Source organism: Anabrus simplex, chromosome 1 (genome assembly GCF_040414725.1).
Source record: "Anabrus simplex isolate iqAnaSimp1 chromosome 1, ASM4041472v1, whole genome shotgun sequence".
Lineage (NCBI taxonomy): Eukaryota > Metazoa > Arthropoda > Insecta > Orthoptera > Tettigoniidae > Anabrus > Anabrus simplex.
In genome coordinates, this window is record NC_090265.1 from 1,081,894,716 (window position 1) to 1,081,922,666 (window position 27,951).

Here is a 27,951-nt window from a genome sequence, read left to right on the forward strand (position 1 = left end):
AGGAGCTGATGAAATTCTCATTTCATTCGTGACCTACATAATCAGCATAATATTGCCCATTATTATGCATTTAATTAAAAAGGTAAACTCGTGTCCTCATCCTGAGGTAGTGCAGCTCTTTTCAGGCACACCCCCAATGGAGGTGAGCTGCATGTACCATTTCTACCACACACCAACCCTCCTGCCATTCTTAAATTTCTGGCAGTACCGGGAATTGAACCCGGGCCCCCGAGGACGGCAGCTAATCACACTAACCGTTACGCTACAGAGGCGGACATGCATTTAATTAAGACCTGCCTTACTTCAGGCAATATCCCAATTATATGGAAAGATGCACTCATTGAGCCAGTCCCAAAAACTCTCCTGCAAGCAATACATCCGACTACCGACCTGTCTGCATTCTCACAGCACTTTCTAAGGTTCTGGAGAAAATTTTGCATAAACAAATAGTTAAATACTTGGAAAAACATTCTGTACTTGATCCCTTACAGTCTGGTTTTAAGAAAGGACACAGTACTGCAACAACACTAATCAAAATCACGGATGACATTAGATGGCCTATGGACAGACGAAAACTGACTGTACTTATCCTACTTGACTTCAGCAGTGCGTTTGACACTGTAAATATTGACATAGTGACTATGCAAATGAAAACAGTTTACTAATAAACCCGAATAAAACTCAAGTTATTATTATTGGTACCAGTAAAAACCTATATTCCCTTAAGCAACGGGACATCTCTCCAATAATTTTAAACAATGAAATCATACCCTACTCTACTTCAGTGACTAACTTAGGAATTATTATGACTGAGACCCTAAATTGGACTCAACAGGTGATAAGTACACGTAATAAAGTACACAAATGCTTATATCCTCTAAAGCGATTCTGCAGTGCATTCTCGGTTCGACTTAAAGTACAACTAATTCACTCTCTTATACTACCTATACTTGACTATTGTGACACTGTGTTGACTGAAATTACCTGTGACAGTAACAAGAAACTCTACCGGAGCCTCAACAGCTGCGTAAGATATATATTTAATCTGCGATATGATGCTCACATATCACCATATTATAAGGAATTGTCGTGGCTTCGAGTGCACCAGCGCCGTGAATTTCACATGTTATCACTTCTGCACAAAATACTTTCCACTAATACTCCCAACTATCTTTCTTCACCTTTTTCTTACCTCTCTTCATATCGTGACCACAATACGAGATCTGGCTCCTCTCTTACCATACCTGTAAACCGCACTGCTGCTTACAACCGCTCCTTTATAATCTCTGCGCCCAGGGCATGGAATTTGCTACCTGCGAACATTAGGGACAATCCCTCTCATCGCAAGTTTAAAGTGGCGTGCCGCGAGTATTTGTTGAGTAGATCCTGCTGACTTGCTGGATAATTGTTGAGTGAATGAAAGAACGAATGGGATGAATGAACGGATTATTGCAGTGGATTTTACTTTGCGTACGGTATTTTAAAATTAAGGATTCTTTTGTTGTCATCTTTAATATTATTACTATTGTTTTTGCTATTAATATTATTTGTTTTATTTGTATTTGTAAGTACTGTATAAGTTATGTACATGTATACTCGTCTAGTGGTTAAGTGTAAGAGAGGGCCTTGAGCCCTAACTTCGCCACCAATAAAGACATTATCTATCTATCTATCTATCTATATTGTTAGCCAAGTTACAAAAACTTCACATGGCTCATTCTGCTATTCAGCTCTTGGGCTCATACCTCAAAAATAGACGACAGCGAGTTGTGTTAAACATAACTACAGAATGGAGGACTAAACTATCTGGCATTTCCCAAGGGTCTGTTCTTGGACCTCTTTTATTCTTAATCTATATTAATGACATTTCTTCTCATCTGAATGACTGCAACTACCACCTTTATGATGACAATCTTCAGATATACTCACACTTCAAAGTCTCCGACACTGACAAAATCCACCAAATGAACTTATTCTAAATTTTATTAGCTTGTATGCAAAATAGAACAGCCTATTAATTAACTCGAAGAAAACGCAAGCTGTCATAATAGGACAATCTAGGCTTTTAAATACGCTAAACATCACACCTCAGCCTATTCTCATGCTCTGTGGTGAAGCTATACCTTTTCGGATGTCTGTAAAAAACCTAGGCGTCATCATGAATGACACATTAAACTGGAATGACCATATAACAAGTGTGCAAAAAGGTATATGCATCTCTGCACCCCCTAAAAGTGAAATAATCCATTCTTCCACATAGCATGAAAATAAAGCTTATCTAAACTCTCATTTTGCCAATAATTTATTGTTGTGATGTCGTGTTATCCGATACAACTGTAGAACAAACTATGAAACTTCAAAGGGCAATGAACTCTTGCATACGATTTATATTTTCTTTGAACTTTAGGACACATATTTCTCCATATTATGAAAAGCTGTCCTGGCTGAAAATCTATCAACTAAGAAATCTACATACTGCGACACTAATTTTTTGACTTCTGAACGAATCTTTAACTTCCTCTCATCTATCCATGGACATAATACCAGATCGACTTCTACCCTTTTGATACCGGTTAATCATCCATCTGTATACAGCCACTCTTTCCAAGTGTCTGGGGCAAGGCTATGGAACACTCTCCCTGTCAGTATACATAATATCACCTCAATAGTCTCATTTAAACGGTCTTGTCAAGAATTCCTCTTAAATACGTGATCAGCTTGGATGAATGTTAGTGTATATGAGTGCAAGTATGATTTACAGCTAGGTGATGTAAATAGATAAGTTATAGGCTAATATTACTCCACTAATTTAGGTGGTTTTTAGAGACTGTCAACAATGCTATTTTTCTAATTCATGCGACTATGTACTGTATGTTGTGATTAAGTGTAAGAGAGGGCCATGAGCCCTAACTTCGCCACATACAAAGGCATAAAAATGAATAAATTAATTAAATAAACTTTGTTTGCTATGCAGTTCGAATCACATAGCTATGTGCCTGCATTTGGGAGATAATGGATTTAAACACCACTGTTGGCTGGCCTGAAGATGGTTTTACATGGTTTCCCATTTTCACTCCAGGTAAATGCTGGGACTGTACTTAAATTAAGGCCACGACCACTTCCTTCCCACTCCTAGGCCTTTCCTATCTCATCATCGCCATAAGACCTGTCTGTGTCGGTGCAACGTAAATCAAATAGAGTGGGTGAAGCATTATTTGATCCTGTAATCATTATGAAGTGAATTCCTTAAGGCAGTATTATTTTACAGTTTGATTTACATTGCGCTGACACAGATAGGTCTTATGGCGACGATGGGATAGGAAAGGGTTAGGTATGGAAAAGAACCGACTGTGGCATTAATTAAGGTACAACCCCAGCATTTTGTCTGGTGTGAAAAATGGAAAAACACGGAAAACCATCTTCGGGGCTGCCAACAGTGGGGTTCAAATCCACTATCTCGTGAATGCAAGCTGATAGCTATGTGACCCAAACCGCACAACCACTTGCTGTTGTTGTTGGACCTTTATGTTTTCTTATATCTTCTGCATATATAACACAGAATGTCTGTCTGTCTGTCTGTCTGTCTGTCTGTCTGTCTGTCTGTCTGTCTGTCTGTCTGTCTGTCTGTCTGTCTGTCCTTTATACAAATCTATACCGTTCCACCAATGTGAACTAAATTTTGTATACTTACTTTTTAGGACCATGCAGGTAACCCTATCTACAAGAAATTTTAACAGCCCTCTCCATTTCCTAGATTTAGGCACTTTGGCACATTAACATAGGCTAATATAAGCAAAATATTGAATTTATCGTATAAGGACGAGACAAAGCTTATTTTAAGCCTCATGACGTGAAGAACAAAGCTTGGTAATGCCTTATGGGCCTGAAAATGTTTTAAGACCCTAAAACCAACCATTATGGATATATTGGCTCCTCACTACCCCTGCTCTAGGAATCGGATGAAGAAACAACTGGTCGTAACCTTGACAACATCAGCTGAAGGATTCTACAGTAGCGAGATTATGAATGTATGTTCTAGCATAGCTGTCAACCAAAATTGGTATACATATGACTTATTGTCTGGAAAAAAAAATACTGTGGGGGTAAGAAACCTATAGCATCCCTTCGGGTGGGGTTAGAAAGGGGGTGAAGTATAAACATAATAGAAAACGACCAATATTAATGTAGAATCCATAGTTTTTGGGGTCACTGAGTTGAATAGTGACACTCCAGATGTCCTTTAAGTCCAAGTTCAGCCCCATCGGCACAGGGGTGAAAAGGAAAATGTTCGGATGATAGTGTGTATGTTCCAGCATAACTCTAACCAAACTTGGTACACATACGACTCACTACCTGGAAAAGCGACTGTGGGGACAAGACACCCCTAGCACCCCTGGGGGAGGGTGTGGAATGTAAAAAAGACCAATATTAGTGTTGAATCAACAGTTTTCGGGGTTGCTGAGAGGAACTGTGACACTCTGAATGCCATTTAAGCCATAGTTCAGCATCATTCGGAATGGAGATTTAGAAGGGAAGAAAAAATATGTCCAAAATGATCAAGATTATGGATGTATGTGTAATCCTAACTATATGGCAAGAATATTGTGGGGGTAAGATACCACTTGTAGCCCTAGGGATGGGCTAGGAAGGGGGTGAATTATAAAAATAATAGAAAATGACCCATATTAAAAAGAATCCGTAGTTGTGGGGTCGATGAGATGAATAGTGACACCCTGGATGTCATTTCAGTCTAAGTTCAGTCCCCATCGACATGGGGCATGGGAACGGGTAAAAGATGAAAATGTCCAAAATTACCAAGAGATTATGGATGTATGCTTGTATGTTCCTGTATAGCTCTCAACCAGACTTGGTACACATATGACTTACTATCTGAAAAAAAATACTGTGGGGTTAAGACATTCCTAACACTCCTAGGGGAGAGGATGACAACAAAAACGACTGTTATTAGTGTTGAATCCCTAGTTTTCGGTGTCGTTGAGATGAACTGTGACACTCTGGATGCCGTTTAAGCCCAAATTCAGATTCGATTGGCATGGGTGTTCAGAAGTGGTGAAAAAGAAAATATATAAAATGAAAAATGAAATGCCGTATGGCTTTTAGTTCTGGGAGTGACCGAGGACATGTTCGGCTCGCCAGGTGCAGGTCTTTTGATTTGACGCCCGCAGGTGACCTGCGCGTCGTGATGATGAAATGAAGCCCCGTGCTAGCGAAATTAAGCAGTGATGCTTAAAATTCCCGACCCTGCCAGGAATTGAACCCGGGACCCCTGTAACCAAAGGCCAGCATGCTAACCATTTAGCCATGGAGCCGGACTACAAAATGAGAGAAGGGAGAAGAATGTTGATTCCATAGTTTTTCGGGGTCCCTAGACAATTGGTGACAGTCCCAGTGACAATTGAAATCATGTACATCATATCTATAGCACGACATGTAAATAGATACACTTTCAACTTACTTTATTAGTTGCTTGAAAGGATGAACTACTTCCCAGACAATGTAGTGTGCCACAAGGAAATACTTTTAATATGAAACTAAATAATCTCAAATTAAAACTTAAAATTATACACATAACAATTTTTTAAATCTAAAAAAGAGTTTGTAAACTATCAGTCAACGTCACAATAAAGGAATCTATAAAAATTCACACCAAACAGGTAATACAAATTCAAGCAGAGCTGGACATTGCAGATAGTATACAGGGTTATTCACCTAACACTTTACACGGAAATAACTTCTAAACCGTTAAAGATATCGGCATTCTGTTTTCTTATTCGTAAATGGTAATCAGGGTCTTGTAAAATAACGTGCTACTTAGTCTCATGGGATGATTAATAACCGAGATATTGATACTAAATCCATATTTTTAAATGGAACGTCACAAATGTATACAGCTGGCCTAAAAGATCAACTACGTACAAGTTCAAATATGCAAGTATTTTCAAAATCGGACAAGTACTTTTTGAGATATAAATAAGAACAGCATGCGCGGTTTCACATGCCGCATCAGTCAGCGTGCAGTCGGGCAAGGACATACTGACGCGCAAGCAGTTTCCTGGGAGTGAGTTCAGCCTCAGAACGGATACCTGGTATGTATTGTAAACATAATGTGATGTACCGAGGCTAGGAAATCAACAGATGGGGAATCTGCCACCTGGACGACTGCCCTAAATGCATAGCAGGATTGGTCGGTCGGTCGGTTGGTACCATAATATACCCTGGGTGTGCTTCTTTTTGAAATCCATGTGTAATAGGCTGCACTCAGTTCTCAGTTTAGCATCTTTTCCTACGGATGGGAATGGGAAGGATTTGGAAAGGACGTCGGCCATGGCCTATCCCAAAGGTATCTATCCGGTATTTGCCTGGTGTTGAACATGGGACTCTATGCAAATCACTTTCATGTTGGGCGAGGCAGGACTCGAACCTACGTTCTCCCGAATGCAGAGCAGTCTTTCGAGCTTTTTAATCACGTGTAGCGGCTAGCATTTGTAGCTGTTGCTGCAGTGGCCTGGGTTAAATTCCCGGCTCTGATAAGCCATTTAATTCTGGTTGGAGGGCTGGAACGGGGTACACCAAGCCTCATGATGCAAAACGGAGAAGAGGTGGGTTCGGTACCCATCTCATCTATCCTGGAAGTGTTTCCGTGATTTCCCACCACTACTTCAGGCAAATGTCGGGATGGTTCCTTACTTACTACAACGGCCGCCTCCGTCCCAATTCCTCACCTGAATTACAAATACAGTACACTACTACAGACACCACAATAACACAGGTTATCAGACACATTCTAATACGGGCCGATGACCTCTATGTTAGGCCCCTTAAAACAACAAGCATCATCACATTCTAACACACACACACGCGCGCACACACACACACACACACCCAAGCACATGGGTCTACACGACCACGATGTCCAAGCCCCGGAAATGACATAAAACACACACGCACACACACCCACACACACACACGCACACACGGGTCTACACGACCACGATGTCCAAGCCCCGGAAATGACATAACAACAACTATTCTCTGTACCCCTTCGAGTGTCTAATCACGTACGTCTGGAGAGGAACCCGAACAATAAGATGCATTACTGAAAGTGCGACCGTATAAGCATTATTGCTCTGGAGTAGACGTAGTGTTTGAAAATGTGGATTTTGTCATGCAATCGCAGTGTGAAATGACACACGTCCTGCAAACAAATGGAAATAGTTGCTGCTATTAGAGGGCGTAGGAGGGGAAGGTCTTGTCCGCCCTGTTCTCCTGGAAAACGTACCTCTTAACGTACGGCAGGATATGTGGTTCCAGCATGACGGGTCTTCTGCCCACTATTCGCTTTGGCCCAGCAAGTCTTAAACGAGATATTCCCCGGTCGATGGATCGGACGCGGAGGCCCCATCAGGTGGCCAGCACGGTCACCTGATTTGACACCGCTGGACTTTTTCCTCAGGGGTACGTGCACGGAAATAGTCTACGCGTAAGCTCCAACAACACCACAGGATCTCAAGCGACATATCATCGCAACATGTGCTGCAATGTCGAGGGAAACTCTTCGGTCTGTGATATCATCCCTCGCAACACGACTGCAAATGTGCATTGCCGTTAATGGTCAATGTTTCGAGAACATAATTAAATAGACACAATGTTTATGTGGATCACTGAGACGCAGTCTCGCTCCATGGCTAAATGGTTAGCATGCTGGCCTTTGGTCACCGGGGTCCCGGGTTCAATTTCCATCAGGGTCGGGAATTTTAACCATAGTTGGTTAATTTCGCTGGCACGAGGTCTGGGTGTATGTGTCGTCTTCATCATCATTTCATCCTCATCACCACGCGCAGGTCACCTACAGGAGTCAAATCAAATCAAAAGACCTACACCTGGCGAGCTGAACTTGTCCTCGGACACTCCCGGCACTAAAAACCATACGCCATTTCATTTTTTACTGAGACGCACGTATTCAAACATCACCCACCTTGTATCTTTATTGTTGTGATAATTCAGCCTCCAGCCAACGAATGATTGGCCACGAATGACTTTGCCACATAAAGTACTGAACTCGTTGCCAACACGGTCTCTACATACAAAATGCCAAAATGCCCGCCTCATAACAATTACACTGACGAGACATTATGTTCCCATTCCTACGCCCTTAGGATCATTTTCCATGAAGTCTACCTTGGACATTATTCATTTGCTTTTCTAGAAGAAGCACTTCCGGTGTTTTGTGTTATGCTTATTTCTCAACTTGTACAGTAGTATGTACTGTACACTAAAACCAGTGACAATTATAGCTTTCGTTATGTTCCTTTCAAGGCAAAGTATTTATTTTATTCCTTTTAAACATATCAACCCATCCGCGTCCTGTCATGACTTGGCTTGTCATACACACTTTACAAACCCATCACCTGTGTACGAGGTGCTTACATGCCTGGTATCCATTCTGTGGCTGAACTCACTGCCAGGAAACTGCTTGCGCGTCAGTATGTGCTTGCCTGACTTCACGCCGTCTGATGCGGCATGCAAAACTGCGCATGCTGTTCTTATTTATATCTCAAAAAGTACTTGTCCGATTTTAAAAATACTTACATATTTGAACTTGCATGCAGGTGAATTTTTAGTCCAGCTGTATGAATTTGTGCCGTTCCATTTAAAAATATGGAGTTAGTATCAATATCTCGGTTATTAATCACCCCGTGGGACTAAGTGACACGTTAGTTTACAAGACCATGGGTACCATTTATGAATATGAAAACAGAATGCCGATATCTTTAACGGTTTAGAAGTTATTTGCATGTAACATGTTAGGTGAATAACCCTGTATATATGTACATATAAATGATATGAATAAAGAACTGGAATCAGAGACAAGGCTATTTGCAGATTATGTTATATTGTATAGGGTAATAGAAAAGTTACAAGATAGTGAGCAACTGCAAAAATACATTGACAATGTTGTAAGATGGACAGCAGGCAATTGTATGATGTGAAATGGGGTGAAAAGTCGGGTTGTGAGTTTCACAAAGAGGAAATGTTGTCTCAGTTTTTAATTACTGTGTTGATGAGTTCAAAGTTCCTAATGGGGATCACTGTAAGTACCTAGGTATTCCTATAACAAATATCTTCATTGGATTAATCACATCAATGGGATTGTAAATAAAGGTTACAGATCTCTTCACATGGTTGTGAGGGTATTTAGGGGTTGTAGCAAGGATGTAAAGGAGAGGGCATATAAGTCTCTGGTAAGACTACAATTAGAGGGTGGTTCAGTGTATGGGACCCTCATCAGGATTACTTGGTTCGAGAACTGGAAAAAGTCCAAGTTTTGGGTGATTTCCGACAAAAGAGTTGCGTTACGAAAATGTTGCAAAGTTTGTTCTGGGCACACTTTGGAGTGATATGTTCTGATCTCTCTGTGAGGAGTTGACATGGAACGACATTAATAGACAAATAAGTTTGAGTGGTGCTTTTTAAAGTAGGAAAGATCACAATATGAAGATAAAGTTGGAATTCAAGAGGACAAATTGGGGTAAATATTAATTTATAGGAAGATGAGTTAGGGATTGGAATAATTTACCAACTGAGGTGTTCTATAAATTTCCAAATTCTTTGAAATTATGTAAGAGAAGACCAAATAAAGAACTGTTAAGGAATCTGCCATCTGGGTGACTGCCTAAAATGCAGATCAGTGTTGATTGATTGGTCGGTCGGTCTGTACTTATCTCTGTTGTAGATCTCATTGTGATCAATTTCTAGTTGTTCTTGATCTTTTCTAGTTAGTCTCATGCACTTGGCATTAGTTGTTTTCCCTCTTGAGATAGTGTTGAAGACTCTCAACGTAAGTCCCTTTTTGCCTATCCTGACTACATGACTGTTGAAGATTAGTCTCCTCTTCTCTCGTAGCTGTTGTAATGCTCTCTAGTTATTGGTATAGTTCCTTTTTCTGCCTAATTCTGCACTTACCTCCCTCTTTGATGGTGCCATGATTTTTCTCACGATCTGTTCTTTTTTATGCATCTTTTATTGTAGAGATAAGTTCCCTTAGATTTGGAAGAAAGTTTGTGGATGTAGAGGAGGAAGTGATGATCAAATATCTGTGATTAGGAAAGGGTAGATTGTGTTAGCATTAGTTACGTAGTATGAAAGGATAGGATAGGGCGATATTGAGAACTCCACCTTTCAATACTCCGTAATAAGATGGTAAGAAGTAGTTACAACCTGTTTAATGGGACCGGTTTCAACACATTTTAAGTGTCATCATCAGCCAATTTTCGAAGATCTTAAAACAACTAGCACATTGAATACAGGCAAAAAATTAACAATGTATCATAACGTAGCAATTCAGTAAATGTTCAAAACACAATAATCACAGTCAAGAGAGTAAACAGAACATCACTATCTTGTGCCGAAAACAAATATAGCTGAAGTTCATAAGCAGGTCAAATATTCGCTTATGTAAAGTCGTTGCTAGGCAGGTCTTGTAGGCATTTGTTTCTCCGGCCGAAGAGCAAAAGGTGACGTGAATGAAGTCTTAGGAAAAACAGTATAGGATTTAATTTCGTCAAATTTCAAAGTGGATATATAGGTTTTATAAAATAATTTAAAACGTTAAAAAAGAATAAAGCCAAATAAAAATATATTTAAAAAAATAGGGAGAAATAATGAAAGAAATACGAGGTTCAACTCGAAACAACTTGCCGTAGTAATTGATAAAGAAATGATAAATAGAGAAAGGGGGGACGTTAATTAGAGGGTGGTGATGGTGGTGGTGGTGGTGGTGGTGGTGGTTATTGTTATTAGAGGAAATATAATTGGGCAAAAATCCTTAATATAATATGAATTCGAAGAAAAAAGAAAAAAGAACCGACACTTCGAAAAATGAAGATATCGGTTAAAGGAAGACAAGGGCCACGAAGGGCGTGAAAATGAAAGACTCCCTAGCCCTCGCAAACCTAATAGCATCGGGGTCGGAAAAGAACAAGAATTGACCAAGGGAGGTCGGACAGGATAGATGAAAGTGAGGAGCCTGGCACAAGTAAGTGGAAGCAATGCCAGGACTCAGCTAAGGGCCCCGTGGTCGCCAATCCACGCTCTGAAGTTCAGAGCCCCTGGGGGATGGAGGATGGGAAGGAAAGAAAAAATGAAAAAATGGAAGGGATCCGATACTTCGAAAAATGAAGATATCAGCCAAAGGAAGACAAGGGCCACGAAGGGCGTGAAAATGAAAGACTCCCTAGCCCTCGGAAAACTAATAGCGTCGGGGTCGGAAAGGAACAAGAGTTGACCAAGGGAGGTCGGACAGGATAGATGAAAGTGAGGAGCCTGGCACAAGTAAGTGGAAGCAATGCCAGGATTCAGCTAAAGGCCCCCGTGGTCGTCAACCTACGTTCCGAAGTTCAGAACCCCTGGGGGATGGAGGGTGGGAAGGAAAGAAAAATGGAAGGGATCTGATACTTCGAAAAATGAAGATATCAGCCAAAAGAAGACAAGGGCCAACGAAGGGCGTGAAAATGAAAAAATCCCTAGCCCTTCGGAAACCTAAAAGCGTCGGGGTCGGAAAGGAACAAGAGTTGACCAAGGGAGGTCGGACAGGATAGATGAAAGTGAGGAGCCTGGCATAAGTAAGTGGAAGCAATGCCAGGACTCGGCTAAGGGCCCCGTGGTCGCCAACCCACGCTCCGAAGTTCAGAGTCCCTTGGGTGAGAAGGAGGAGAACTAAGGAGGATCAAGGGGGGTGTTGCGGAAGGGGGAAGTGGCATGAGAGGGTGTTGTGTAAATTGTGAAAGATTGATTCCTTATTTGTTGACTTCAGGTTATTTAAAAAGGAGATGAGAAAATCGAAAAGGGGATTGGGTTTCTCAGAAATATCATTCAGATTAAGATTTGGATTGAAAAACTGGTCAAGGTGTATAAAACAGTTTTCGGTGATGTCTAGGAGAGGGCCTTTATTTAGAGTGCTGAGAATTTCAATATCCTGGTTTATTGTAGTGAAAGCATGTTTTGTGTCATGTATGTGTTGTCCCACTGCCGAAAATCTGTTGTGTTTTATTGCATTAACGTGTTCAAAGTACCTAATTTTGAGTTGCGACCAGTTTGACCTATGTAAGAAGAATTGCAGTTGTGGCACTTAAAACGGTATACGCCTGATTTAGAAAAGACACTTGTTCTATTTAAGGAGTGGGAATTATGTAATAATTCAAGGTTTCTATTATTAGTTCGAAAAGAAATCATAGTATTATGTTTTTTGAAGACATTAGCTATACTATAGGAATTTGCATTGAATGTGAATGTGGTGTAAGCAGCTGGTTTGGGAATATCTTTTAAGAGTGTTGTGTTAGGGCGGTGTCTAAATTTGTTAATGATTTGTTCAATAAAATAAGAATTATAACCGTTAAATTTGGCAATAGAGCGGATGATGTTTAGTTCTTTATTTAAGTTATCCTTTGATAGCGGAATTTTGAAGGCGCGGTTAACCATACTGTTGTATGAAGCACGTTTATGTGACTGTGGGTGAAAAGAGTCTTGTTTTATGGTATTAGCTGTATGTGTGGGTTTTCTGTAAATCATATATGATAATGAGGAAGGTAATCTGTTTATTGTTATGTCTAGAAAATTAATAGATTTGTTTGATTCTGTTTCAAGAGTGAATTTAATATGTGGATCAATTTTATTGAGGTTATTAAGAGTAGAAGCTGCATTGAAAACTCTATCATCCAGTATAACAAATGTGTCATCCACATATCTAGCCCAAAATAATACATGTTTAAAGTCGTCATTGTTATCAATGAAATTGTGTTCTAAAAAGTCTAGGTATATTTCTGCAAGGATCCCCGAGGCTGGAGAGCCCATAGCTAAACCATCTTGTTGATAAATTGTATTGTCGAAGATGAAGAAGTTGTTAGTAACTACTAATTTTAAGAGGGTCATAAAATCATTAATTTCAAGTTTGCTTAAGCAACTATATGTATTTAAGTTATTTTCAATAATAGGAAATAATTTTTTGATATTAATACTGGGATACATATTGACAATATCGAAAGAGTGTAGAGAGTGGTGTGGTTGGATTTTGAAGTTATTTAATTTCTCAACAAGTTCTATGGTGTTTTTTACAGACTTATTCGATAAAAATTTGTAATTATTCTTAAGAAATTTATGAATAAATTGTGCTAATTTGTAAAGTGGGCTGGGTCTGTAATTAATAATTGGTCGAATAGGGACGTCAGTTTTATGAATTTTAGGGAGAGATTTAGCGGTTGGTAGGCCTGGATTTTTCGAAGTATCGGATCCCTTCCATTTTTTCATTTTTTCTTTCCTTCCCATCCTCCATCCCCCAGGGGCTCTGAACTTCAGAGCGTGGATTGGCGACCACGGGGCCCTTAGCTGAGTCCTGGCATTGCTTCCACTTACTTGTGCCAGGCTCCTCACTTTCATCTATCCTGTCCGACCTCCCTTGGTCAATTCTTGTTCTTTTCCGACCCCGATGCTATTAGGTTTGCGAGGGCTAGGGAGTCTTTCATTTTCACGCCCTTCGTGGCCCTTGTCTTCCTTTAACCGATATCTTCATTTTTCGAAGTGTCGGTTCTTTTTTCTTTTTTCTTCGAATTCATATTATATTAAGGATTTTTGCCCAATTATATTTCCTCTAATAACAATAACCACCACCACCACCACCACCACCACCACCATCACCACCCTCTAATTAACGTCCCCCCTTTCTCTATTTATCATTTCTTTATCAATTACTACGGCAAGTTGTTTCGAGTTGAACCTCGTATTTCTTTCATTATTTCTCCCTATTTTTTAAATATATTTTTATTTGGCTTTATTCTTTTTTAACGTTTTAAATTATTTTATAAAACCTATATATCCACTTTGAAATTTGACGAAATTAAATCCTATACTGTTTTTCCTAAGACTTCATTCACGTCACCTTTTGCTCTTCGGCCGGAGAAACAAATGCCTACAAGACCTGCCTAGCAACGACTTTACATAAGCGAATATTTGACCTGCTTATGAACTTCAGCTATATTTGTTTTCGGCACAAGATAGTGATGTTCTGTTTACTCTCTTGACTGTGATTATTGTGTTTTGAACATTTACTGAATTGCTACGTTATGATACATTGTTAATTTTTTGCCTGTATTCAATGTGCTAGTTGTTTTAAGATCTTCGAAAATTGGCTGATGATGACACTTAAAATGTGTTGAAACCGGTCCCATTAAACAGGTTGTAACTACTTCTTACCATCTTATTACGGAGTATTGAAAGGTGGATCCTAACCAATTATATTGTACATCTTATTTCTCTATTCAATACGGAACAATAATGAAGTTTTTAACTTTAAATTGAGAACTCCTTCAAACCAGAATGGGTTGATCACCCGAACAGCAAACAAGAAGAAGTCAACTAACGGCATCACTTTTTTCTCCGAATCACCCTTTGTTCTAGTTTATGATTGGTATAATAAAAAATGAATAAATAACGAATTCATTGTAAATGCTGTTTTCTGTTATTTGCAAGATTTTGTTTATTGCTTTATACTGTGTGAAATAATGTATTTAAGCAGAAAGATTTCAAAACTTTAATTTAATTTGTTACTTAATTCTGATTATTCTTGTATTTGTTAACAAGATACAAATCTTGCCTGTCTCTACTTATTAAACACTTGGACAAATTTCCCATTTTTCCTGCTGTGATTTTCATCTATATAATAGGTAAGATTTATGTCGTGTTATAAATATAATAATAACCAGCATTAAATAATAAATTATATGTTAAAAAATGAATTTATGATATTCTTTCTCTGGTGTTTTATTTGCCATATTGAAGTTTCTTATTTAATGTCTCAAATTGATAATGTATTCTGCTTTACTGTATTCCCCCTTTTTTTTCCAGTTATGTTTGTTATAAATGATATCAGTTAATAAATATCCTATTTGTTGGTTAACTGTATTAGGTGCAGGTGGAAGGCCATGCATCTGCATTCAGGACGGTTGCAAACCATTCACTGGTTGAGTTGGGCAAGAAGCTGTTACTTAGTGCTCGAGAAGGAGACACTGAGCAAGTGCGAACGCTTATGAGTAAGGGTGCTCCCTTCACTACAGATTGGGTGAGTCTCTGCTCTTAGATTTTTTACATCTCTTAGGATACTTATGGCAGAGCTCAAAACATTAGGGATAAATTATTCTATAGAAAGTTTTATGAGCTGCTTTCCTGAAATATTTGCTACATACTTGGCATCTGTCTGTTAGATCTGCTCATTTTCAGTCTGGAAGATATTGTTTAATCACACATCTATCCATTGTAGGATGTGACTTGGTGTGACAGTGCATTAATTCAGAGAATATATATATCTATATTAGTCACATTTCTGTTAGGGTTATGCTCTCAAGTTAAATGTTTGAATTCCTGAGCATTACACTATATCTCTAAAATTTACTCTTGTCTCTTCAACTGATAGTGGTGGATATAAGTTTATTTTTATTACTCTTTTGTTGGACATTGTAAAGTTTTGAATGTTGCCTCAGTTACTTTTGAATGTAACAATATAAACCATTCATGTTTAGCCTTGCTATATCTGGTCATGGTGAACACCACTAGTAACAATGCCCAAGAGTTTGTTTGCAGGAACTGATAGTCTCCTCCTTTTGTCTGTTAAAATTCTCATCGTCTCCACCTATGTTTGTTATGTCATATCTAAATACTTCCATGGTGTGAAGTGTTCCATAGTCCTTAGCTGATTGCCTTTGTTTCACTCTTACTAGTTATACCACATGCGAGCCTGCTTCCTTCTCCCCTCTTTCAAGTTCTCTGCACATCGTCCAACCGGTCTGGCCCTTCCCTTATTGAGTTCATGCCAGGCAAATGACACTGGTCGCAGTGCTGCAAAATGTAATAACTAATATATGTAGTATTTCAGGCTTTGTTTTTGGCTAAGTGCATGCTTTAACAACAAATAGACCAATGTGCCATAGGTAAAGTAACTTTTACCTTTCTCTTTGTAGAGTCAGTTGCAGGAGATCATTGCAAACAGTTGACAGTAATTATTTTTTCTGACTTAATGGAGCTTTATCCAAGAAAAGTGTCATACGCATTTTGTTATATGTATCATGTGGAATAATCTCAGAGTGTGTGGCAGTACCATTACTTTCCATCCTGTATTGCTTTTACTTTGTGTGTGGCTTAGAACACAGGGCATTTGTTGGACCTGGACTTGCTCTTCTTCCAGAGGAAAGAGTCTTACAACTTTAGCAGAGGATACCAGTAGGAGTTCTTGACAAATCATGGCCTTGGTAGGGGTGTCCATTAGACCATCTATGAACATTAAGGAAAGATTTGCAATGCCGATACCATCTGTAGCATGTGCAATCCTATCAGAAAGAAATTATCAGCCACATGTGGCATTGTATGAGTGAGTCCTTAGTCAACCTATTGACTTTGTGCATATATTTTGTTTACTTATCAGGCATGGTTTACGAGGGGCGGAGCAATCTTCTTTCTCCGCATTGTACACATGTGGTCAGAGGAAAATCTGCATGCTGTTGTAAGATCCTTTCACCAGACAAGGTTTTTGCCCTAATGTTGAGCAGCAGCATTGTGAGGTAGTACCCTAGGACCTGTGGTACTGCACAGAAACTGAATGGTGCCTTTTACCTAAAGTTTCTGGAAGAAAGTCTCCCAGTTCTACTAGAGGATGTTCCTCTTTAAATGAGATGAAGTATGTAGTTTCAGCATGATGGAGCACCCACACATAACACCACTGCAGTGCGCTGTCATCTGGATGAAAACTTTCCTCAGTGATAGATTTAGCCTGCAGGCCCTATCATCTATCCAGCAGGAAATCCCTAAGTCATTGGATTTTTTTTTGCTTTGTGGGCATGTTAAATCTAAGTGGAAATTCAGTGGGTGAACACAAATTGAAGCCACACATGGCAAATAAAAAAAAAAACATGCACATTCAAAAGAATAATGAACTTACCACTTCATTATATGCATGAGAAGGGAGCCTGGATGGACAGTACTACCTTTTAGAGACTAGTTCCGTTCTATGTTTGTTCCTGCTGTGCAGACACATTTGGTGGGTAAAGGCTTACCTACATGAGCTGTTCTGTTACTGGACAACACATCTTGTTATCCTGCAGATGGTGTGCTTGTTTCAGATTGCAGAATGATTTTTGTGAGGTACCTTCCTCCTTGTGTTATGTCACTCATAGAGCCAATGGACCAAGGTGTGATCACGGCTGTGAAACAATATTACCGGTCGAATCACATGAAACAGCTTATGAAGACATCCTCAGTTTCTGGAAATCCCTAAATGTGCTCAATGCAATCCACGGCATTTGTATGGCTTGGGACAACGTGAAGACAACAACAATAGCTCGCTCGTGGAAGAAAATTGCAACACCCTCCACTGAAAGTGGCTTTGAAGATTTTAGTAACGAGGAATGTGATAGTACTATTCATCTAACCGATCTTGTGAAACAGATTTCTGGTTGTGAAGATGTAGATGGCAAAAACATCCGCGAATGGTTAAATGGCAATGCCTAAAAAGCAAAATTTGAGCAGCTATGTGACGCAGATGTAGTGAACAAAGTGTGTTCAGTAGAGGAAGACAGTGAAGACGAGGTGATCGATGAACCCATTATCGTGCACACTGAAGGACTGAAATGCATTGATCTGTTACTAGAGTACGCAGGACAAAATTCGTTTGACTATACCAGTGTTCTGACTCTCCGGAAAATGAGGACTGTCATCAGGAAAAATGTGATTGCAAAACAAACAGAAAAAATTGGACGATTATTTCTGAAAGTAAACTGAAAGCAAGTTATATGAAATACAGTGTTTTTAAATGTAATTTTATAAATAAGTTGTCAGTTTCCGGCGAGCTACACGCAAAATTTGACTCCTAAGAGAAAATTATATTTTACCACCTTTCAGAACACTGTGGCTCGGGACACATCATTTCAGGCCTGAAGGTCAACCGACTCCCCACTCTGCTCTACACTCCTTGTCTGACGATGTTGCCATACTATTCCATCGCACCTTCAGTCGCCTACTTTATCTAGATGCGAGAACATGCAGTTGTTTGATAGCAGTGATCTTATTAAAGTTGTTTTCTACTGTGTGTAATTCTGACAGTGATAATGAGGATGTTCCTCATACGCCATCACCGCGAAGGCCAGGAAAATGACTCGGCAAGAAAGACTTCAATAAACAGAGTACAGATTTTTCCAGACTTTGTCTGATAATCCAGACATTTTGAATAGTGTAAATTTCAAGAAAGTTTGAAAACTGATTGTAGAGGCATGTGGAGTAGGTAAAACAACTGTTCAGAACATTAAAAGGCCTATAGACAATGCTGAAGAAAATGAGCCCCACTTTAATACGCCACAGAAGCACTTTAACAGAGAAAAGAAAATGACCGGATTAGATGATTTCAATAAGGAAGCAGTGCATAAGTCTGTCTTCAGTTTTTATGATTGTGGAGAGTATCCAGCAGCCGAAAAGGTCAGACTTGATTTAGTAGAAAAATTAACCTTCGGGGTTCAATGAGTTCGTGTTACCTATCTTGAGAGGTGTGGGTTTTATGTATAGAAAGTACAATGGAGAAAGAAGGTTTTTGATGGAAGGAAGAATTCTAGCTTTTTCACCCACAATATTCTTTCATAAAATGAATGCTGTGAAGAATGGTGCACTTGGTAGACCTATAAATGTATATATTTTACTATTTGCTTTACTTTGCACAGACAAAGGTAGGTCTTATGGCGACGATGGGATAGGAAAAGGCTGGGAGTAGGTAGGAAATACCTGTCGCCTTGATTAAGGTACAGCCCATAGAATTTGTCTGGTGTGAAAATGGGAAAACACGGAAAACCACTTTCATGGCTGCGTACAGTAGGGTTCGAACCCACTATCTCCCAAATGCAAGCTGACAGCTACATGACCTAAAGCGCGCACAGGGTACCTACTTTTTATTTAGATGAAACCTTTGTGATCCAAAATCATAGCAGGAAAATGATTTGGCTGAATTTGCGCAAACAACATAGACTACAGGGCCAGTGGGAAGAGGAGGTAGGATCATCATGCTTCGTGTTGGATCAGTAGAAACTGGATTTCTAATAAATTGGTATTTTGCTCAAAGGAACACTTGCTAAATTTATATTATCACACCGAAATGAACGCTACTGTATTTAACAAGTGGTTTGTTGGCTTCTTAATGTTACTGGAAGAAAGATTTATTATTGTAATGGATAATGCAAGTTATCACTCAGTTCATACAAACAATTCATTGTTCAAACTGGAAGAAGGCAGACATTCAAGAGTGCTTCAGAAAATATGATGTAATATTCACAGTAGAAGAAACCAGGGATGAGTTGTTAAATAAACCGGAAATCAGAATGCACCAAAAATATACCGTATTTACGCGAATAATACCCTTTTTTTTTTTTTAAATTGAGGAATGAAATTGGGGTGCAGGTTTTATTTGTGTCAATGTTGGCATTTTTTTTTTTTTTTTTCAAAATCAGCCTTCCTAAAGTTAGGGTGCAGGGATTATTCAGTGGTGGGGATTATTTGCGTAAATACATTATGAACTTGACAAATAGCACAAGAAATGGGTCACAACGTTATTCATTTGCCTCCATACCATGCTCAGCACAACCTTATAGAACTGATCTGGGTACAAGTCAAAGGTGAGGTAGCTGAGCACAACAAAACTTGTAAAATAACAGGTGTTGAGAAACTGCTGCATGACACCATTGTGAGAGTGACTACAGAGGATTGGATGAAATGTGACCAGCAGGCAGAAGCCTTATAAGAAGAAGACTATCATGTTTTAAATTCTGTTTATAGTCGTTGACACTTTAATTTATCATGCTGTATCCTTAACTGAATCAAAATTGATTTACACTATTATATTTAATTATATTGTTTTAACCTATGGCTTTATTGGGGAGTAATTCCAATACAAAAATGATATCCCTAAACAACAGTAATATAGAGATAACATTAATAATGTACAAATGTATTAGGGAACAGAGTCTTGTTGCATCTTGTTCATGGCTGTCCACTATAGGGCTGGTAAATTTCCTTGTTTTTGTTGGACTGGGTTGAGTCCTGTGCACTGAAGTAGGTGTTTTGAGTCCATCACTGATGCAGTAATTTTGCTGATGGTACACATTTCCGTTGTGTATATTTTGATTCTAGCTAGATGTGCAGTTAAACAGTCATGTCCTGTTTCCAATCTGAAGATCGCCACTGCTTCTTTCCTTGGCATGCTTTTATTTTTGTCCCATAGGCCATTTATTTTTTTCCATTTCTTCATTGTAGTAAGTTGGGTAGTTTGTTTCCTTCTTTCATTCTTCAGGGTTTTTATTTGTGATTATCTTCTTGATTGAGTTAGCTGCCAGAGGTTTCATGTAGGTAATAGTTTCACTAGTTTATCTGCCAGCTTGTTGCCTTCTACTTCTACATGTGCAGGGATCCACTGTAAAGTGATGTTTCTCTTCAAAGTTTTTAATTTTGTTAGTAGTTGTTTAATGTCATTAATTCTTGATGAATGGGGTTTGGTATTTGAGGTTGTTGCTTGTATGGCAGCTAGTGAATCTGTGAGTAGGACTGCTGTTTCACATGAATTGACTCTATAAATTAGATTTTGAAGGGCAAGATAGATGGCTTCTACTTCTCCATCGAAGTTATGATATCTGCCTACTGGAGCATATTGTGAGAATAATTTGCAGAAAACTTTAGCGCCTGCTCTTCTGTCATCTATTTGTGAGCCGTCTGTGAAGACTTAACCACTGATCTTCAGGATATTCTCCATTTAGCATACTAAGTGCTGAGCTTCTCAGCATTACTAGGATACCATTTTTTTTTCTTCTTTTTTTAGATTATTTGGGAGAGATAGATTGATTTGTATTGAGGTGTAGTCCAATGGGCTTATTGATTCAGGGGTGGTTTCAATTTCGGATTGTATACTTTAGTGCTTTTGAAATATTTCTACTAGCAGTTATAGTGTTTCTTCGGTTTTTATTCATTCATTGTGTCTTATTCTGGGTATCCAGTTTGCTTTTTGTGATACTTCCATTTTAACCAAGTTTATTGCAGCTTGTTTTTGTATATCCCCAATCACCTTCCAGTCGGTATCCCTCCTACACAGTATTTTGCTCTCGGTATAGTTTCTTTTGCGCTTTCTCTTAGAATTGCACTAAACTTACATGGAGCTTGGTATGGAGAGTTTCTATTGGCTATATATTGCATTCTTTTTTTTACCATTTCTTGATATTTGTTCCAGTTGGCTTTCTTAAACTTCCTCAAAATCTTTTCCTTCAGGTTTCCTTCCTTTCATCTCTAGTTTCATGCTGATAATGACATTCGGTGGCCGCTTTCTGGGTCCCAGATTATGTCTCTTTTCATTGATGGCTGATTGATTGATCTGCAATGTTTTCCCTACTTTGTTTTTCCAATCTAATTTGTTGTCTAGTGTCACACCTAGATATTTAGTGCTGTTGCTCTTTTCTAGATGGTCGTCATCCAGTTTGAGTTTGAACTCAGTATTTTCATGTGTAAGTGTGAAGAACTTGTATACAGTTTTTGTGTTGCTGACAATCATATTGTTCTCAGTAAATAAATGGATTAACCTGATGAAGAGACTAGCAGGCACTAAATGGGGATGTACACAAGACACACTCAACATCACCTATAACACATATGTGAAACCTATAATTAAATATGGAAGTGAGGTAATAGTCACAGGAAATAAAACATGTCTAGAACAGCTGGAAAGAATACAATCAAATGCCTTAAGATTAATATCAGGAGCAGTTAAAATAACACCAATCACAGCACCACAGCTATATACAAATAACCCACCAGTACAAAGTCATCCATGTGATAAGTTCCTCCAAGGATGCATTCACGGTTTGTTCTAGCCTTTCTTTCTGTTCATTGGTTTTGTTACTGGCTGACGTCCAGATAACGGTGTCATCAGCGAACATGCTAACCTTAATACTGCTGACTTTTTAAAAAACTTGTTTGGTAGGTCATTGATAAAAAAATGTTGAAAAGAGGATTTTTCCTATTAATGAAACTCACAACCTGACTTTTAACCCTGTTTATCATCATACCATTGCCTGCTGTCCATCTCACAACATTATCGAGGTCATTTTGCAGTTGCTCAAAAGCTAAATCTGGGTTGGTAGAGTTTCCTGTGTAGTGCTGAAGGTTTTTGGCTGATTCTGTTCCTATATTAGGATGAAACTGTTGCTATTCAAATAGTTTAGGACGATTCTTCCTACTGCATTCTCTTAATTGTATCCCCAATATTGGGATGCTGCATTAAAGAGTTTTTATGTAGTTGGAGTATATCAAGATTGAGACTATTGTTGTTTGGAGGGCTGTACAATCCATAAATTTGTATTTTGGTGTTGTTTACCCACACTTATTTCTACTATTTCACTGGTGTAAAACTGTGTCATCTCTTTGACTATTTGGAAGTTTGCTGTGAGGTCATTTTTGATAGTTACAAGGATTCCAACTGCATTTTGTCTGCCTTTGTATAGGTGGTATGTTTTATATCCTTTCGTTTGGTAATATTTGTTTTCTTTGGTGATATTAGATTCATTCACTGTTAATATGTCTTATGTTCATATCTATTAGTGTTTTGTTGAGTTCAGTCATCTTTGGGTTCAAGAGGCCTCCTGCATTCCATTGGAGGATTTTCAGTGTTTTCTTTTCATTGAAAAATTTGATAGGTTGATTTTGCCTTGAAAAAGGCAGTTGGTTTCTGTCGTTGAGATACCGTTGCCACGCTGTTACTCATTTTGCACCACACGGGGGACACGTGTAGCTTAAGGAGTGCTACGGACTTGAGTAACTTTGTTTATTTAATTATACACTGTTCAAAAAAATTAGGGGAACATGTTTTTAAACGTATGCCATGCTCCACAAAACAATACCTCACACCCAGGTATATTACCAACTAAACCTTTACAACTAAACCTTTATTCCTTACCGTTGAAGTATACAAAATAACATTGATGGATGCACGTTCATTTTCAGAACACAAACGGAAATGTCCAAATAGGGGCGAAACAAAGTGATAACAGTCCTCCAGGGTGGATTTTTATCACAGTTGGAGAGCTTCAGTATGGTGTATGTCCTCCACGAGCATTTATCACAGCTTGGCACCTATGTGGCATGCTCCGTATAAGTCGACGGAGGTCACGTTGCGGTATCAGGTCCCATTCTTCAATAAGAGCCTGTTCGAGGTCTTGGAGAGTCTGTGGTGGAACAGGACGCCCACGAACACTTCTGTCATGCCTATCCCACACATGTTCGATAGGATTAAGGTTGGGACTCACTGCTAGCCATTCTATCTCTTGAATGTCCAGTTCTCGCAAGACAGCTCATGTGATGCACGCTACATGGGCCCTGGCATTGTCGTGCATGAGTATGAATTGAGGGCCAACACCGTATGCAGCAACCAACACATGCTGTGGCAGTATCTGCTCGATGTACCCCGCAGCGGTAAGATTACTACGGACGATGACAAGATCCGTACGACCATCAATACTGATGCCACCCCACACATCCCAGAACCTTGTCCGAATCAATCACCTTCCTGGAAAACATTTGGCATGTACTGCTCACCACGGCATCAGTCATCCATCACTCTGTGTAGGTGGAAATCTGGACTCGTCTGTGAACCACAGGTCTCCATTGGCGAAGTTGCCAGTTGACGTGGGTATGGGCAAACAGAAGGCGAGCTGCGCGATGTTGCTGCATTAAACGGGGCACTTGAACAGGACGTCTGGGTCGCAAGGACACTTCTCTTAACCTGTTCCTTACTGTCTGGTCAGACACCGTGACTCCAGTGACCCTCCTGAGGTTTGTTGCAGCTCTCTGGCAGTTACTGAACGAAGCCGCAATGCACAGATGGTCAGATATCAGTCATCCTGTGTGTTTGTCATGCGTCCACGACCTTGTCCAACCCTCCTTATGAACTGGCCTGTCTCATTGTAGCGATTCCACAAGCATTGAATAACTGACAGAGAGACATTGAGATCCACAGCAACCCGACAAAAAATCCATCCTTCCTGGATCAAAGTGATGGTCCTTGTGACTTGAACCTCATTAAGATGTTTCATGGGATGTACTAGTTTACGTACAACGTGCTCAAATGACCGCAGTAGTCTGTACACCTCACAATGACACACGGATGCACTGCTATTCACTTTGTTTTGAGGGGTCATCTGAGTTTTTAATGCATGGCTGCGCCTACAGATCGAGTATAACTTCGATTTGACATACCTTGAGTAGCTAAGGTCTCAAGGTATGCTGTACGACCATTGGAGCCCCATCTACCAAATTAATGTTCACATACCAGACATTACAAAACATGTTCCCCTTATTTTTTTGAACTGTGTATTTCAATTTAACACGATCGCAGCCGATGGCGACACATGTGGATCATGACTCCACTTTCACTTAGTGCCGAAGACGACACACATGCATCACACAACAACCAAATATTAAAGCTTGTATTTCTGCTAATCTGTATATATAAAACTAGCAATTACCCACGGCTTTGCTAGTGTGGATTTCGTAATTTGATCAAAGTAATCGTTCCTCGGCATTGTACTAAGACGTTATCTGAAAATTCCTAAAGTATAAAAACTCGCCCAAAAATTGAGTTTCATTTACCCTAGAAAATCATTGTAAACCATCTTTGTGGTATTACCTTTTGGGGCTAAGATGACCATGCGACATAGAACTGTACATGTGAGAAACAGTCTTCACTCAAGTCGAAACAATAAATACATGTTTCTTTATTTTTATAGGAGATTCCAAAGACCTATTCCCACACCTGTAACATCTTCAGTTTTGAGATATGCATAAATATCCCCATAAAAAGAATTCAACCCATTGATCAGTCCTTCCCCCACCCCCACCCCACCCCACCCCCACCCCACCCCCACCCCATCACCATCTAAGTGTATTTTCCAAAAACAAAAATACATGTTTATTTTTAAAGGAGATTCCAAATACCAATTTTCACGTCTTTTACATCTTCAGTTTTTAAGATATCCTCATAAAAATAATTCAACTATTTTTCACTTCTTTTCACCCCCCATTGAGTGCTTTCTCCGAAAACAAAAAGGTACAGGTTCCTGTATTTTTAAAGGACTTTCCAAATACCAAGTGTCTTGTCTCTAACATGTTAAGTTTTTCACATATAATGTAGATATATCGGTACTCATTTTAAAAATTCACCCGTTTTTCCAATTCTTTTCAGCCCCTTAACTGGATTTTCCGAAAACAAAAAATACGTGTTTCATTATTTTTAAAGGAGATTCCAAATACCAGTTTTCATGTCTGTACATCCATAACACCTTCAGTTTCTGAGATAAATGTATACTCATAACAATAATTCAACTTCTTCTTATACACTTCTTTTCACCCCTTTCCCGCCTTAAGTGCACTTTCCGAAAATAAAAAATACGTGTTTCTTTATATTGAAAGGAAATTCAAAATACCAAATTTCCTGCCTGTAACAGCTTAAGTGCTTTAGATAAAGTATCCTCATAAACATATTTCAAGTTCTTATTTACTTATTTTCAACCCCACACCCCTTACGTAGATTTTCCGAAAAAACAAATGCGTGTTCCTTCATTTTAAAGGAGATTCTAAATACTAATTTTCACGTCTGTAACATCTTCAGTTTTGAGATATAAAGTATACTAATAAAAGTAATTCAACTTCTTCAGTCAGGACAAGTTCTTTTATATATATAGATAACTTGTCCTGACTGACTGATTCATCATCACCGAGCCAAAACTACTGGACGTAAAGGAATGAAATTTTGGGAATACATTCGTATTACGATGTAGGTGCTTGCTAAGGGCGGATTTTGTATTCTGTCGCTAAGAGGGTGAAAAGGGGGGTGAAATTTTAAAATGAGTGTATCAATATCTCGAAAACTGAACAGTTTAATGACATGAAATTTGGTATTTAGAATCTCCTTTAAAAACAAAGAAACACATAATTAGGATACAGCCCCAGCATTTGCCTTGTATGAAAATGGTAAACCACGGAATACCATCTTCAGGGCTGCCGACAGTGGGGTTCGAATCCATTATCTCCCGGATGCAAGCTCACAGCTGCGCGCCCCACACGGCCGACTCGCTCGGTCGTAGTGAGTGTAACAGCCTGCCTGCATATTGGTGGGAAGTAGCTGGGAGTTAGATAACTTTCTTCTTTAGCATGCCATTCCTCTGGTTCATAAATTTTCTGATACTACTGATACGTAACACACTGGTTCATTCATCATAGCAATCAATCCCTACTCTGAGGCACTGATTGGAATGAGCAGTGTGCATATTTAACGAAATAATGCAGAGGAGTGTTCGCGGCTGTCTGCGGCTTGGTCATTCTAGCTCTGGAACTTTGGACTGTTAGATCGGCACTGTTCGTTAAAAGTGAGAAAATGTGCGGTTTTTCATTTGATCGAGTATTTTATATGATATCATTGCTTTTAATCGCTACTTTCCTACTGACATTTTTGCAATGACCTATGTTGACTTCAGTTAGGAAAACCACAATGTCAGTCTCTCTGAGAATCCAATCCCGTAGCGAAGCACGGGTACATCAGCTAGTCAATAAATATAAGGTTGTATAAAACATGCAGAATGAAAGTTATTACACAGTCATGACAATATGGTAAACATTAACTGAATAAAAAATCATCACATTGTCTTGGATTTTGGTTTACAATTGAATATAAAATCATCCATGTCAAATTTGTATGACATTAGGTGTTTGCCCATTGGGTATGTACATGATTAAAATATAGATAACATAGCTGTATCTCAAATGGGGAACATCTTAAATGTTGGATCAGTAGAAAGTATAAGTATAAAAATCTCCAAATAAACATTTTTATTTTCTTGAATGTTCAAGTTGCTCTTCCATTCAATTCATTGTCATGAACATCAATTTCGCAAAGTAGAATACTTGAGAAATTAAATTATTATTCTGCTCTCAAACATTCGTAGAATGATTTACTGACCTAGTTGGGTAGATACTTGCATGTGAAGAGGACATTTGGTCACACTGAAGGTCAGAGCATTCTCATAGAGCAGTGACAGCCTGTCAGGAAGTGGAAGAATGATCTTATTTCCCCAATTTCTTCTCATTGCAAATATTTCCCATAGCTGAAAGTGGGCTATGGGAGACTCAATTTGACACACTTGTAAGGTAGTCAAACGACATCTCCAGCCACATCACCTGAGTTAGTTTCAGATCAGAATTTTCTTTGATTGTGTTTTCAAATGTTGTGATATCTGTAAAGACATTGGGACTTAAACAGTGTGTGTGGGTGTGTTTTATTTTAATATTAATCGTAAATAAATGAACAAATTTATTGATTAATAAAAGTGGTGGATAGTATAAATCTTTTCATATGTTCTGTATTGTTACCAATGCTATGACAGCAGGCGTAATATTATGTTCTGCACAAAGTCAAATGCACACAAACCCCCTAATTCCACCTACCTCATTTGGTCTTAATTTTCCAGGTCTCTGCTGCTCATTTTGACTTTTGTTGTCCAGCATCTTTTAACCTCTTTTGTACATTGTCTTTCCAATTGTCAATGTTCATAGGCTGGCATTTTCCCTTATTTAAATGTTTTACTTGAACACACAAAACCCTGGTATTGGAAAGCTATACCGTTGCTTCTTGGACTGATGCACATAACCCCTTATTCGTGGGAATGAGGGGAAAATCACATCGCAATATTAGCTTTCTTTTTTTGAAGTTGAAGTGGGGGAACACACAGAGATACGAACAAACTGCTTCATTTCACCAAAACAACATTGCAGCAAATTGTGTCAGTTACCTCCTTATTTCAGGGAGTTCTTCAATTCTCAGAA

General features: G+C 39.0%; 1 protein-coding gene across 2 annotated transcripts in view; it reads left to right on the plus strand.

The window, feature by feature from the left end:
• The window catches only part of Atac3 (Ada2a-containing complex component 3), a 245,471-nt gene that overhangs the window by 79,671 nt on the left and 137,849 nt on the right, over window positions 1–27,951 (plus strand). For both annotated transcript variants that reach the window (XM_067137218.2, XM_067137219.2), the window contains exon 3: window positions 14,978–15,130. In XM_067137218.2, coding sequence (XP_066993319.1) covers window positions 14,978–15,130 — 153 coding nt within the window. The remainder of the gene's footprint in view (window positions 1–14,977; window positions 15,131–27,951) is intronic.